The 15604-nt window shown below is 49.4% G+C and overlaps 1 protein-coding gene across 2 annotated transcripts in view; it reads left to right on the top strand.

The window, feature by feature from the left end:
• Nucleotides 1-14687, top strand: part of CAMK1D (calcium/calmodulin dependent protein kinase ID) — a 401474-nt gene extending 386787 nt beyond the window's left edge. The window contains exons 9-11 of one of the 2 annotated variants that reach the window (XM_061435695.1): nt 5533-5620; nt 6557-6674; nt 8967-14687. In XM_061435695.1, the coding sequence (XP_061291679.1) occupies nt 5533-5620; nt 6557-6674; nt 8967-9085 (325 nt within the window). In that variant the 3' untranslated portion in view covers nt 9086-14687. Of the gene's footprint in view, nt 1-5532; nt 5621-6556; nt 6679-8966 lie in introns of both variants that reach the window. The other variant, XM_061435696.1, reaches the window with a different exon arrangement.
• The last annotated feature ends 917 nt before the right edge of the window (nt 14688-15604 follow it).

Genomic DNA, 15604 nt, shown 5'->3' with positions numbered 1-15604 from the left:
CGCTCAGTCGTGTCCGACTCTCTGCGACCCCGTGGACTGTAGCCTACCAGGCTTCTCCGTCCATGGGATTCTCCAGGCAAGAGTACTGGAGTGGTTTACCGTTTCCTTCTCCAGGGGACCTTCCCAACCCAGGGGTCGAACCCGGGTCTCCCGCATTGGAGGCAGACACTTTAATCTCTGAGCCACGAGGGAAGCCTGAAGCCACCTTCTGTGCCACTTACTAGGGTTGAACCTGGTGACTTTGGGTTTATACTTCTCTGAGCCTTAATTTTCTCATCTTTCAAGTGAGGATGACGGTACCTAGTTTTGGGGGTCAATGTAAGAAGCAGTGTCTGAGATCACGTGCACACATAGAGGGTTTAGCCCATCTGGCACGTAGCAAATGCGTCATTAAGCTCTCTTATTAAAGCATCATGAGCCTCCTTTTTTAGACAAAGGCCAGGAGTAGTAAAACAGCCGGTACAATATGCGGACTGTCGATGTTGGCAGAGGGGCAAGGCAGGGCTGAGAATCCAGCAGGACTTCACAGAGATGCCCGCCTTGTGCTCTGAAAAGCCTGTCATCAGGCCACCTAGGGTGGGGCAGGGATTCCAGGCTGCATGAGCCTCCTGGGCCAGGCCTGGGGGCTTACACTGTACACCCATCCATGAAGCTGCAGCGTTTAGTGAGAGTGGACGGGGAGCACTGAAAGATGAGACTGTAAAGGAGAGACCCAGCAGGTTCTGGCGTGAGCTTCAGCTGGGCCCGGTGGACCCCAGTCCTGGACTCGGGCTGTGCTGTGTGAGCCAGCTCTTTAAACTTTGGGCCTCGCCTATGGCTCTGAGATGGGAAATAACAGTGGTATATATCCTAGAGGGATTTTCAAGGGAGCAAATGAGATAATCCATGTGAAGAAGAGTACCTAATAATCTCCAATCTATTGGAATTCTTCTGCTTTTGGGCAGTGGGGACCCCAGACAGGTTTTAAGCTGAGTGATCAAATTTGCATTTTCAAAACCTCAGCCTGGCAGCAGGATTGGGGACTATTGAGCAGTCACGTGGAGAGGGCTGGCCCCAGGAGGGTGGAGGTGGTCTGCCCAGTGTCCCAGGAATGCAGGGAGGGGGCAGAGACAGGCCAGGGGTGGGGAAGCTACGGGTCCCGCGCTGACCCGTGAAGCGGTGAGGTTATTCCAGATTATCCAGTTCAAGGGGCTGGGAGGATGCTGTGCTGTGGGAACAGGCGGGCTGGAGTAAAAGAGAATGAGGGTGCTGTGTCATCTTGATGCAGATCTGTTCTGGTGGGTGCTTTGCAGAATGAGTCTGGAGCTCAGGAAAGAGGTCAAGTCTGAGATGACTTCAGGGTCATCAGCCTGGGTCACATTGAGATGTATTGGCATGTGAGCTGCACAAATAAATGCCTCCTTACTTCAGAGATAGGGTTTTTTCCCCCATGTTTTATAATTCTTACTGTGCATTTCAGAATTCCCAGAAAGTCAAGTGTCAGAAAATGGTAAAGACAGATGGTTTGACTCAAGCATTCCAGAAACACCTGCATTTACAATATACCTGTTTCTCATATGTAACACTGCCCAGGCAACTTGAAAACACGGATTCAGCTGAGAGCTTGCAGGATGTGAGATGTGGCTTTACCAGCATCCCTGTTCTGGAGACCGTGGTCCCAGTACACAGATGACACCCAGAGAGCATCATCTCGCACTCTGCACTTGCTCTTCCCACTGAGCCAAGGCCTGTTGGCTTGGCTAGGGCAGGGCCTCCCCTTAGCCTCAAAACAGACCCCTCCAGGCAGGACAGGGTTCCTTTCCAAGCTGTCCTTGCAGAGGGCAGTCAGCCCATCTCAGCATATGTTCCCCAGCCCCGCACGGGAGGCCTCGCCTTCCTCTAAGTGATGGATAGTTGGGAGCCAACCGAGTGCTGGCTGATGGCTAAAGAGCAGACAACGGCAGGATGGGAATCCAGTCCCAGTGACAGGGAAGCACCTTGATGAGGTTTGTTTACTTCATTTGGATTGTTCTGAGCCTCTGCCTCCAGTTTCAGTGACAAGCAAACTATAGTGATGATCCTGAGGGTCAGCAGGTGACCTCAGGTGATCCCAGGTGACACTCAGCCAGTCCCCAGGGCAACAGCAGTTTTCCCTCCTGGGGGGACATTGTTGTGTTGGCCCAGCCAGGGGGCATCTGAAGCGCTGTCCTCAGTGTTCATGGAGACCCCTCCCTTCCCCGGGGCTTCAGGCAGCTGAGCTGCGGCAACTGCAGGAACTGGGAAGGATCCCAGGGGTCTGGGAGACACACTAGGCATCACCAAGCCTGTCTTGAGCAAGTGGTTACAAGAACGCACAATCAGAGCTATGTAGGTACTAATAGAACAGACTGTTGTTATTTTTTGGTTGGTTGGTCGTGTCTGACTCCTTTGAAACCCCGTGGACTATAGCCTGCCAGGCTCCTCTGTCCATGGGATTTCTCAGGCAAGAATGCTGGAAAGTGAAAGTGAAGTTGCGTCCGACTCTTTGCGACCCCATAGAGAGTGTAGCCTGCCAGACTCCTCTGTCCATGGGATTTTCCAGGCAAGAATACTGCAGTGGGTTGCCATTTCCTTCTCCAGATCTTTCCAACCCAGGGACTGAACCCAGGTCTCTCGCATTGTAGGCAGACAATCTGAGCTTTACCATCTGAGCCACCAGGGAAATCCCAAGAATCCTGGAGCGGGTTGCATTTCCTTCTCCAGGGGATCTTCCCAACCCAGGGATTGAACCTGTGTGTCCTGCACTGGCAGGTGGATTCTTTATCATTGAACCACCTGGGAAGCCCAGAATAGGCTGTATACAAGATATCAAAGCACCAAAAGGCAAGGAGAGGAGTTTGATGATCTGTGTGTGGTGAGAAAGAGCCAGGCAGACCTGACACAGCATGATTGATGTGAATGCCATCTCCCTTGTTAGTCTAGAGGCAGACACTGGGAAGCGAGAGAGAGTCGGAGACCCGGATGAAATAGAGGTGCCTGTAGCTTTACCTGTGTGTACAGAATCATCAGGAAATTCTTCTGTATCTGAGGTGTTGTTCAGTTCCTAGGACAATCGAGGTGACATCCCAGGTCCCTTCTAGTTCTCAGGTTCTGTGCCTCTGGTTTTGCCAGTGAACGAGGCTGAAGCTGGGAGCGCTGAGCATCCCACGTTATCCTGGGGAACTTCCTGGCTGCTGGGAATGATGCTTGTTTGAGGAAGGTGGTCATGAGCTGTCATGAGCCGAGATGGCTGGCTTCACCTCCAAGCCGGATGTTTAACAAGGGCCTCTGGGCCACTGTCTGTCCTGCTGGGTCCTTCGCCAGTGGCAGCATGCCTGGGCACTTTGGGAAGTGAGCACAGGACTTTACTAGAACAACTGAAGATTTGCGTTTTCTGTCCCTCTCAGCTGGGCTCACCCACAGGGAAGGGCGTCTCCCTGACACCCCTGCCCAGCCTGTTTGGTTTGGAGAGGACTCTGCCTTGCAGCAGTGCTCAGTCCAAGGAGTTCCATCTTTCCGGCCACTTCTGCCCCCAGGTTTCCAAGAAAGAGTTGGCCAACGACACGTAGAATTGGTATTCTTTTCTGAGGATGTAGCTGTTACAAGAGGCGCAGGAGGAAGCACATGAGCCCTCCAGGAGAAGAGGCTTCATGACACGTCTGCTTCTTCGGGTTTGTTCATTCAGATATTGCCCTTCACTGACATGTGTCTGGGGAAAGGGGGCTATTGACAGTTGTTGAAAATGGAAACCTAGGGCCTCCCTGGTGGCTCAAATGGTAAAAAAAAAAAAAAAAAAAATCCACCTGCAATGCAGGAGACCAGGGTTCGATCCCTGGGTTGGGAAGATACCCTGGAGAAGGGGATCCACTCTAGTATTCTTGCCTGGAGAATCCCATGGACAGAGCAGCCTGGCAGGCCACAGTCCATGGGGACTATACTTCACTTAAAAAAAAAAAAAAAGTGGAAAAGGAAATGGAAACCTTGCTGGCTTAGGTTCATTTCTGAGTGTCATCTGAGATGTGTATTTTAAGCCCTGCTGGGAAAACCAGAGGAGTCTACTGAGGGGGCCTTGCACTGAGCTGGGATATGAGACTGTATTCTAACTTAGACCCAGCCTGACACAGACTTCCTTTCCAGAGCGCACCAGCCATGTTTTCAGTTCTAATGGGAGGAGCTGGTGGTGGGAATGTGTTTCATACAGCGGCGGTTTCTTCCTTTCATGTCCTGAAGTGAATGGACACAGCAGTCTGTGTCCAAGCTGGCCTGTGTCCCGGGCTATCTGAGTCTGAGACCCGGCCGACTCCCTCACCCACAGGTCACCCTCCAGCCAGAAAGGATGGTCAGTGTCCCCGGCATCTGTCTGCCCCTTAACTTTTCCAAAATCCAAGAAATTATTTCTGAAGCATCATTAGTCAGCTTAGAATTGAATAGTTTGGTGCTAAGAGAAAAGGAAGATGGGTGGATTCAAGCCCAGAAAAGACTAAACAGAACAGTTTCCTGTGAGATTGCCAGAGAATGGTGGTGGGGGTCGAATGTCGAGTGAGGCTGGTGTTGAGGGAGAGGAATGGGCTGGAGAGACCCCCAGGCCATCAGTGAGACAGGAGACTGCAGGCCCAGAGAAAAGAGGGAGGCGCAAGAACAGATTGGGGGGTCGGGGGGAGGAGGGAAGTGGGGAAGAAAGAGAGGAGAGGTGTGGCAGAGCAGAGGGAGGAAGTGACAGGATGAGCGGGACTCCAAGGGTAGGAGGCAAAGACCAAGCCTACCCTTCTTCCCTGGAATAGAAAGCCAAGGTCAAGCAGGAACAACATCAAGATTGCCCAGTGATGTCAGGGACCCAGTGGGATCTGGGGGGCGTGGTCCTTGCAGTTCTGAGGACTTCTCAAGGAAATGCAGGAGAAGGTGTGCCAGTCAGGGCTGAGCTGAGACTGGGTCCCTGTCACCGCGTACAGAGCAGATCAGGGGCCCCGAGGGCGGGAGCAAGAGTGGAACGTGGCGGAACTTAGCCTAGCCGGGATAGAGTCAGAATGGAGTGCTGGGCCTGGGATGGTGAGTGGTCCGTGGATCAGAGGCTCTGGTGATGCCAGGGAGCGGGGCCGGTGGGAGGAAGCTGGGAGGTCAGACCAGCTGGCGGACCTGCTTGCCATCTCAGCGGTGAGGCCTAGCAGGTAGAAAGCTGGGGGAAAGGGAGGGGAGCTGAGCTCAGGTTGTGTGGTCCATGTGGACTCTGAAGCTGTAGGAATGGCGGTGACAAAGGGGGAAGGGGAAGCCAGGCCGAGCGGTCTACCATGGAGGTGCTGCCCAAGCCTGGAGGGGTGCAGAGAGGAGGTGGGTCGGGGCTCGGAGCGCGGTGGTCGTGGACTGTGAACATTCCAACCAGAGCCGTGGGGGTACAGGCCCCCCTCTTAGCAAACCTGCAAAGGGGACAGGACACGGCTTTGCCAAGAAAGCATGGGACCCCGTGTCAGAGCCCACACCCGCCCGCCACCCCACCGCCTACAAAACCCTTCTGAAGAAGCATCTTTGCGTTGGTTTCAGGATCGCTGGTGACACAGCCCTCAGCAAAAACATCCACGAGTCGGTCAGCGCCCAGATCCGGAAGAACTTCGCCAAAAGCAAGTGGAGAGTAAGTCCTTATTTCCTCTATCCCCAGTGAACTTGACCACTCAGACCTGCCCTATGGGTGGAGGGCTTCTTCTTTCTAAAGGTTGTTCTCACCCAGGAGGTCTGATGAAAATTCCCAGAACCTCACCCAAATAATGGTGCTGATTTTAAGTAGTAAAGGTGAAGACTTGAAGAGAGAGCATCGTGGTGTGAGAAGGATAAAGTATATGATTTAATGTCTTCCTTCTGAGACCCAGAAACAGCAATATTGCCAGCACTTCCTCATTTGCAGTTTCCTAAGAAATCTCTGTTGTCTTTCTTCACTTTGCTGGAACTTTGAGGAATTGACTCGTATTAAAAAGTGATATAAAAATGGAAAAGGGAAACAGGAAATCTCAATTGAACTTATCACTACATTCCAGTAAAAATGTGATGGACTGAAACTATTAGCCTGTGTCCTCATAAGCATGGGTAATTAAGAGCTGGCTATTTTTCCATGACAGCCAACAAGTAGACACTATGCAGATAATAATTCCATTGAACTACTTTATTCACAGGAAATGCTGTTATTTAGGACAAAAACACCAATAATCAGAAATGAAAACTCTTAAAAATAAGATGTTAAGGTACTGCGTTATTACAATATGCTTTTTATTCTAGAAGTCACTTCGGAATTATGGAGAGAATTGGTTTACATTTATTCTGCAGTTTACATTATTATGTCAGAAGAAAAATATTCTCGTCATCTCCAAAATGTATTTTGATGGGGGGAGAGAGGGTCAAAGGATGAATGTACTTTTGGAAGAAGCGGCAACATAAGTTTCCTTTCTAGAGGTTCATGAGAATGTTTTCAGAAGTTAAACTGCTGAGGGTAACAAGAGACATGATAGGAGACAGCCTGAGGCTTTTCTAATTAGCTGAAATATTTTGTCTGCTTTTCCTCTTTCTGAAATATCAGCAAGCGTTTAACGCCACGGCCGTCGTGAGACATATGAGAAAACTACATCTTGGCAGCAGCCTGGACAGTTCAAATGCAAGTGTTTCGAGCAGCCTCAGTCTGGCCAGCCAAAAAGATTGTGCGTATGTAGCAAAAACAGAGCTTTCCAACTGGTGTTTGAGGCAGATCTGGTAGGGAGAAAAGGGGACTCTGGTTTGCTGAGTACCTACTGTGTGTCCGGCTTCCCTGGTAATTCAGATGGTTAAAAAACCTGCCTGCAATGCAGGAGACCCTGGTTCGATCCCTGGGTCGGGAAGATCCCCCGGGGAAAGAAATGGCTACCCACTCCAGTATTCTTGCCTGGAGAATTCCATGGACAGACCATGGGTGGACACGACTAAGCCACTAACACTTTCACAGTAAGTGTGTCAGGCACTGTTAATACTCAATTCATTAACACTCCCAACAACTCTAGCACACTGTTTTTCAAAATAGTTTAAAATTTTAATTATTTAATATCTATGTAACCCTAAGTCCTAGTATTTCCATGTCGAGATGAGACATCAGTGGCTCAAGTCCCACCCGCCATGTGTGAACGGAAGCCGACACTTCTGATGCATCTCCTTATGATCTGACTTGCTTCTCGTTGGGCGTCACCCTTAGGGACCGATGACAGAGACTCATGACAGCCTGGGTCTCACTGACTTTTAAAACGTATTATTGGATGACCATTTGAGCTAATTTATTTGAAGTGTGTTGGCTTTGCGATCAGAGTAAAGATATTAGGTTGGCCAAAAAGTTGGTTCAGGTTTTTCCATAATATGTTTCCATAATATGTTACAGCTGAACCAGATTTTTGGCCAACCCATACTAATGTTTCCTTGTCCTCCATCTTTGTGTGGAACAATACATCGCCGAGGACACGTGCACAGCCTCCTTATTTTTCTCTCCCAGTCCCCACTCTACACGTTCACCTTACTCGCTGGGCTTTTCCACGGGCTCATCTGCCCCGCTTGTTGTTGTGTAGTCACTAAGCCGTGTCCAACTCTTTGGTGACCCCATAGACTGTAGTCTGCCAGGTTCTTCTGCCCATGGGATTTCCCAGGCAGGAATACTGGTATGGGTTACCATTTCCTTCTCCAAGGGATCTTCCCGACTCAGGTGTGTCCTGAACGGGCAGGTGGATTCCTTCCCTTTGAGCCACCAGGGAACCTCTCATCTGCCCTGAAGAATTTCCTTCATTGAAACCCTTCAGCTTGGTCTCACCCTGGGCATGACGCTTCCTTCCTGTTTGCCTCAAAAAACAGTTCCCTTCATCTTTAAATAATCCTTGAATCTCATTTCTGAACATCCAGCCCTAAAGTCCTCCCAGGATACCTCCACTGAGCATTTTCTGACACAATTGCACACTGCTTTAGGCCCAATTTACATTTCAGTGCAAATCCTTTCCACCTTCTGGTCAAAGGAAACCCCACAACCTATTGTTTATTTGAAGATTCAGACAGTGGCTCTGACAGCACAGCCATCATGGTCATTTACTTTACGGCGTCCGTGTGTTTGTGCTCACGGGTTCATGGTGGCAAGGGTGGGTGGTACACTGTCACAGCTAAGATCATTCCACAACAGGACATTTCTGATGCCAGCATCTGCCTGGGGAGGTGCAGCATGTCAGGAATTGTTCTAGACTGGGGGGCTGCCAATTCATGCAGGACTAAGTCAGTGTATCCTGGGTCACAGATGCTTCTTAGCCAAAAGTCCAGAGCACACAGCAAGCTGGGGTCATTCTTTATTCGCTCTTAAAGCCACTGCTTTCCCAGCACTGTTGTAAGAAATAAACAGTTCTTATGAAGACAGTACATATTCACTGGGCTTCCCAGGCAGTGCTTGTGGCAAAGAACCCACCTGCCAATGCAGGAGACATAAAAGATGCGGGTTCAGTCCCTGGGTGGGGAAGATCCCCTGGAGGAGGGCATGGAAACCCACTCCAGTATTCTTGCCCACAGAATCCCATGGACAGAGGAGCCTGGCAGGCTACAGTCCATAGGTCACAAAGAGTTGGGCATGACTGAAGCAGCTTAGCACACACACACACACACACACACACACACACACACACACATGTGTTTAATACCTAGCCTGATGCCTAGTATGTAGTAAATGCTCAGTAAATGGAAGCCATCCTGTTATGGTAGCTAAACCATGATGTATCCAAATACAACACAGTTATCATTGCTATGTGGAAGCAAGGAGGGAAGACGAGTCCCTAAGACGACTTGGGATCCTTGCAGATGTTTTCCTGTGGGTAGGTAAAAGTTTAGAAGCAAGGGCCTCAAAGTTTTTTCCCCCCACCCCAACAAACCCTTGCAGTGGGAAGAGGGAGTGAGTACGTTCTTCTAAAGCTTTGAACTTCTGTGTCCGCTGACCCCTGCAGGTCTGACATCCTCCACGCTCTGTAGTTTCGTGTCCTCTGCGTCCGGGGTCTCAGGAGTGGGAGCAGATCGGAGACCGAGGCCCACCACTGTGACGACAGTGCACTCTGGAAGCAAGTGACTGGCCCCGGAGGTGGGGCCCGGGGGGCCGGGCCAGGGAAGGGGGCCCCCGGGGGCCACCAGCGCCACCAGCCACTCCAGAGCGATCCCACCTTGCATGGTGCGCCTCCCTGCACAGGACTGGAAGACAGCAGTTTTTTTATGGCCATATTTTATACTGCAATTCTGAAGTGTTCATTTCTCACAAACTGTACTGACTCAAGGGAGCTGACTTAATAGGATCTGGTGCTGTACATATGAATCTCGCAAAGCTCTAACAGAACGGACTTTCTCAGTTCCTCTCCCCAAGCCCTGTCCTTCCCGCTCTTCTCAGTAGAGGTAACCGTCTATGTTGTATTTTTTCATTCATGACAAAAAAAAAAGGTTTCAACTGGATTATTTAAGTATTGGTAAATATTGTGCATTAGGGTTTGTTTGTTTTTTCCTTTTAAGAAATGTGTCCTTTCAAGCTATACTTCTTACTTCCATGACCTGTATCTTTTGCTTGTCGGTAGTAGAATTTTATGTTAATCTTTAAGAGATTTTTTTTTTTCCTTCAAAGGGAATTTAAAAGTATTTTTTAAAATTCTAATAGAGGATTGATCGAGAATCTGTCTCCAAGGTGAAGAGTGCACTTTACTTCAATTCCTTCCCCTTGTCTCCCTTTGTTCCTTGGAGGGGCAGTTCTCTGAGAAGATAACTCACCTCTTCTGCAGGCCTGTTTTCTCCCTGGGAGTTGGGGAGCCTGTGGGAGGGCACCTGCAGAAAACCTTGCCTGGCAGCTCCTCCAGTGAAGCCCTCTCCAACTGGAGACCCTGGGGCCTCTGGCCGTCGGTGGTCAGAAATGAAGACGCCTACTCCCCCAAGATGAAAGGCTAGACTTGTGATGAAGGAGATGACCCCTCTCCCCCAGCAAAAATTTCAGAGCCTCCCGCACAGAAAGAGCACGATGCCATTTTATTTGGAGCAAATTTCTCACACAGCTCTCCTTTCTCACGAGGAGGGTGGCATGTGAAAGCCCAGCTATGCAGTTTTAAAATTGATCTCTCTGTTTTTTAAAAATGCATTTCTAATCTTACAACTGCGAATAGCCTCCAGCTCACACCGGTTGTTTCTGCGAGTGTTTATGCTGTTCTTAGAGGGTGAGGATCCGGAGAGAGGAAGAGAGGGCAATGACCTTGGAAAAGACCCCTTTGATGTGAGGTGGTGAGGAGAGGTGACCTGCCCAGCCAGTGGGACACTGCAGTGACAACCAGAGACCACCCCAGCCAGGCCCAGCTGGCATGCAAAGCCATCCCTCTGACGAAGGGAATCCCCAAACCAAAGATCTGAGATCGTGGGGTCACCAGTGGTCCCAGGTTTCCCAGGACTGAAGGATTTCCCAGGATATAGGACTTTCAAACCAGCAGTGTCCCAGGAAAACTGGGCCACGTTGTTCACCCACGTGGTGGACGGATGTGCAGGATAGAGCGAGCACAGTGTGAAACCCAGGACAAAGCGCTTCTCCACGAGAGTTCCAAGATGCTGTCATGAAGAGGCGAGCAGGTGGTGCCAGATGCAAAAGCCCTCCCTCAGCCCTCGTGCCCACACGATGCCCTGAGTCTGCATCCGCACAGTCGGCCTCAAGCTGCAGTGGGTCCCTGCATGTCTTCTTGATGGTCCCATGACTTCCCTTCTCCTCGTGCTCTTCTCCCGCAGATAGTCAGACTCAGCGGATCCTGTTGGTCAGGCTGTCTTTGTCACTTCTACACCTTTGCCTGGGTGTAGGCCAAATATTCAGTGATGGCCCCCTCAGCACACACACACACACACACACACACACACACACACACACACACACACAGTGTTATGAGGCTTAACAGCTGCATTCTGCCTCCTTCAGGACAGCAGTGCAGCTGGGTGTAAGAGCTGCTGGAAAGACAGGCATCTGGTCCACCCCATGTCCACCACATCATAGACACTCAGCCCCTTGACAGGAATCCCACTTGACATCTGCCACACGTGTATCCAGAGTGGAAATCAAGCTGTTACTCTTCAAAATTTGTAACAAACCTGGAAATGTCTATAAAATGACAGAAGACTCAGTTAAGAAGCAAGTATTGCCTCATTTGAAGGACAATAGCATGAATATTATAAACAGAATCAGAAAACTGAGGCATGTCTCCCAGGAAGTTAGTAGAATGTTGCTTACTAACAAGTGTAATGGAAGATCCAAGTTTCACAGTATAAGAGGAGAAGTACTTAGATGTTATGGAGGAAGGGTGATAATTTGCCTGAATCTGATACTTAGAATGTGTGCCCAAATAGTTACCAGCTCCTTGAACTGTGCACTACACAGTCACTTTCACTTGGAAAGCAGCATCTGGAGCCAGATTTATGGGTGGTGAATTATTTTCTGGAGCTGAAATATGGGATGCATGTTCTAGGCAATTAGTTTGAAAATATGTCCTACCTGAAAAGTGCAGAAGAGCTGAAAGACGGGCAGGTTGCAGGTGTCTCTTTGTGATTTGGGGTCAGCTCTTGGCCATGGTTGGCCACATCAGGTCTCAGTACCAAACTGCAAGAAGATAGTGGCTGTTTCAGCCTAAAAGTAGAGTTTTGTTGAACTTGACATCAGGTGAATCTCTGCTGTCTGGATGCCACCAGACTCAGGTTTTTTCCCCATTGTTTTAGGAAGAGGAGAAAATAAGCCCCACGTGGAAAAGCTTCTCTGCTCAGAGAGGATTAGCAGTTAAAAAACAGAGGTTCTCTTTCAACCGTGTTATTTACACTTGATTACAACACGGGAAGAGAACTCGGAATATGCCTTTTGGTACACCTGCCAAGTGGAGTGGTCGAGCCCTAGGACCCTCACTGATGTCAGATTATACCAACAGAAGCTGAGCTTTTCATAGGGGCACCCGGCTTACCCATCCCCTCAAGGCCAGTGCCTGTGGCTAGGCTAAGGATGGACCATGGACTTCATCACAGGCTTCCTTCCAACACCCCCCACCCCCACCAATTTGGTCTCTTCACCTCCTCAGAGCAAGTGGGTTATTTTTCTTATTTGAAAGAGTGTCTTCGAATGGTCTTGCTCTTAGCTGCCTTCCTGTCTCTCCTTCACTTCCCTGAGCTTCATCTCATCCATGAGGCCATCAGGGAGGCTAGTGTTTTCTGAAACAGAGAGCGTGCACCCAAGTGTGGCCCTGACAGACTTTTGAGCAAGTCCCAGCTCTTCAGCTGGCTCTGAGTGTAGCGTCCAGGGAACTGGGCAGTTGGACTTAGAGCTGACCAGACAAGTCTCTGGCACTCAGGGAGCATGAGCTGGTGAAAGGCATGTGACACCTGTGCCCCCGGCTCAGCCTACTTACAGCACTAATCTCATCCTGTTCATTGGTCTCCCGTGGTGTCCAGATTATGATTATGAAGAGATTATGAATGGAAGAGGAAGACCCCCTCCTTTAGAATGAAGGCCAAAAACACTAGGGACAAAGGGACAGAATGCAAGTGACCCCTCCTTGCAAAGAAAGGGGTTGACCCTTTCTTTGCAGGAGTGACAGCTTGATGAATTCCCTGGGGTTTGATGTGTTGTGAGAAAAGACTGTATCCCAGTGCAGATAACTCCGTATGTTAAGGCTTTGGCCACCATGGCCCCCTCACCCACCCAGGACCTGGGTTGTGTTGATTCTTCACCTTGGAGAAGCCACCCTGGAACCATTGCTTCAGGTTTGAGAGTGGGAGAAGGAGGGTTATGGCCTCTGTGTTTCGCCTACAACACTTTTGACTTCCCAACTTTCTATGGTCTCCACAAGCTCCCTTCTGGGCTTCCTCTGGTTGTGAAAACGGACAGCAAGGCCCAGTAGAGGGCAGTTCCTCCCATTTCCCTAAGCGGAAATAAGATGTGCTCTTTCCCAGGGTCTCACTATCAGTCCTGGCAAATGGAATGAAGGTCCTCTGAATCAACTGATGCACGAAACCTTTGCATGTTCTTCTGAAACAATACTGCTTCCCGTTCTGTCCACTTACACTCTGCAGAGTTGGCCTTTTCCTTAAACACATTCCAGACCAAACACTGTTCAGTTTGTTTAAAAAAAAAAAATGTATATACCAGTTTGTAACCCACCACTCTTTGTGAGGGACAGGGGGCTGGTCCTAGGTTGGGGCTGCAAGTTGGCCACAGAGTGTTCCAGTTGGTTTTCAGAATTGAAAAAGTTGAGATAGGAAGGGTGAATTGGGCAGATTTCTAAAAGGGGAGCTTAATTCACAGAGATGCCAAGAAAACCAACCTGCCAATGAGATTACTTGACACTTCTACATTGTCCAGAAGGCAGGGAGGAGAAAGAGGAAGGCAGGAGGCCCAAGCCCCCTTCAGCCCTGACCTTCAGTGTGGTCCCAGTGCATTGAACCCAGTGTGTGATCTGCAGCCCAGCACAGGCACAGGAGCCCAGCCCCACTGTGAAGTCGGCCCTGCATGCTGGCCGCGACCTGGCCCACCTCCTGCTCTGGGCCAGATGCAACGGGCAGGAGCATCAGTCTCTCCCGCCTTCCCTGCCACTTGTAGCAGGAGCAGCCACGCTTGTGGCTCCGGGGCCTCTGCTTCTGCAAACGCAAAGGCTGTTCATTTGGCAGCCAACCCTGCAGCATGTGGCTGCCAGGTCTGGTTTCGTGGACAAAGTGTGGAATGGCTTCTTGGTGTCTGTATCTCTCTCTACACCAAAGGGACTGACTACTGCATTTCCCCCTTTGTACTAATGCCGCTTCTGCATTCGCCATATCCATTTTTAACCTTTTGGTCTCCAGGGAACTTCTCATATGATGATTGTGTCTTCTGATGATTTACCAACTTCTTTTACTTCGAGGTGATTTTATTTTCTTATGGACAGGAAAAAAGAAAACAAAAGGAGTGTTGAGGCTTTCGTCATAGAGATAAGATATCACCAGGAACTCAAAAACCCCAAACACTGGATAAATTACTTCTCAAAGAAAAACCTGAATCTGGACAGACTGAGGTTCCTGGGCCCTCGTGGTAACCTTGCACTTGAGGGAGGAGGTGCTGGGGCAGCGCTGGCAGCCAGGCTCTTGACATGTTATAAAGCAAAAACGTGGTGGTAGTGACAAAAATGCTACAGCCTTGCTGCAGCATCTTTGTTTTGCAAGACAGGCAGCAAGTTCCAGAGAACATTTATCTTAGCCCCACATTCAGGTTGAAAGATATTTATACAAAAGGTACATTCTGTCCAGAATAAAATTTGGAACAATTTCTAAATTGGCTCTGGTCACTGCAATAATGTCATAGTCCTTCTTGCAGCTCTCCCAACAGTGAGCATGTTTTCCAAAAGCTTATGACATTGAACCCAGGAATGTCCCTGTGTCTATTATTACTAGGCTTGTAATTGGTTCAATTTTTCCATAAAAACATGCTTGTCCAAAAGAAGGGAAACTGTGCATTTATTCCATGCATGTAATAAACTCTGCAAGAAGTTTACTCCGCATAGGTTTGCGGCACTGCAAAATTGTTAACGGGCCTGTGTAGCAAATGACTCTCTGCCTTGACAATCATGTACACATATCAAGATTTCTATCATACTGATGATGAGATTGATGACTTCTTGTTTTCCTCCAATAAAGACAATTAATCACCTTCAGATGTGTGTCGTTCGTTTCCTCCATAAGAAGCCAGACTGGAGTGTTTCAACAGCTCTCTCTGTCCTCCTCTTTGTAAAGTTTGGATTTGAAGGAAGGAGGTGAATTGAGCCCCTGGTAATTCATAACGTCCCCTAAATACTTTATGGGCTTCCCTGATGGCTCAGGAGAAGGCAATGGCATCCCACTCCAGTACCCTCACCTGGAAAATCCCATGCACGGAAGAGCTTGGAAGGCCGCAGTCCATGGGGTCGCTGAGGGTTGGACACGACTGAGCGACTTCACTTTCACTTTTCACTTTCATGCATTGGAGAAGGAAATGGCAACCCACTCCAGTGCTCTTGCCTGGAAAATCCCAGGGACGGGGGAGCCTGGTGGGCTGCCATCTATGGGGTCGCACAAAGTTGGACACAACTGAAGTGACTTAGCAGCTGATGGCTCAAGCAGTAAAGAATACACCTGAAATGCAGGAGACACAAGAGGCACGGATTCAGTCCCTCAGTAGGAAAGATCTTCTGGAGGAGGGCATGACAACCCACTCCAGTATTCTTGCCTGGAGAATCCCATGGACAGAGGAGCCCAGTGGGCTATGGTTCATGGAGTCACAAAGAGTTGGATGTGACTGAAGCAACTGGACACAACACAAATACTTTATATCACCACCCCAGGAATCCTGTGCAGGAATCCTGCCAAAGATGGGGGCAGGACAGGCATAGCTTGGCTTTGAGGCTTCTGGTGGGCTCTCAGGCTCCCCCTTTGCCTTACTGCTGCAGAAGGTGGCTGGAGGTGGACCCAGAAGCCCCCAGAAACCCAGATCACACTAACTAGATATTCTTGAGTTGTTTTCAGGAAAAGCCAACACTAATTTCCAGGAAAACCTCTCTGAGTCTCACATGCCAGCCCACACATGCCCACACCT

This window comes from Bos javanicus, chromosome 13 (assembly GCF_032452875.1).
Source record: "Bos javanicus breed banteng chromosome 13, ARS-OSU_banteng_1.0, whole genome shotgun sequence".
NCBI lineage: Eukaryota > Metazoa > Chordata > Mammalia > Artiodactyla > Bovidae > Bos > Bos javanicus.
This window is presented reverse-complemented; position numbering and strand designations above follow the sequence as displayed.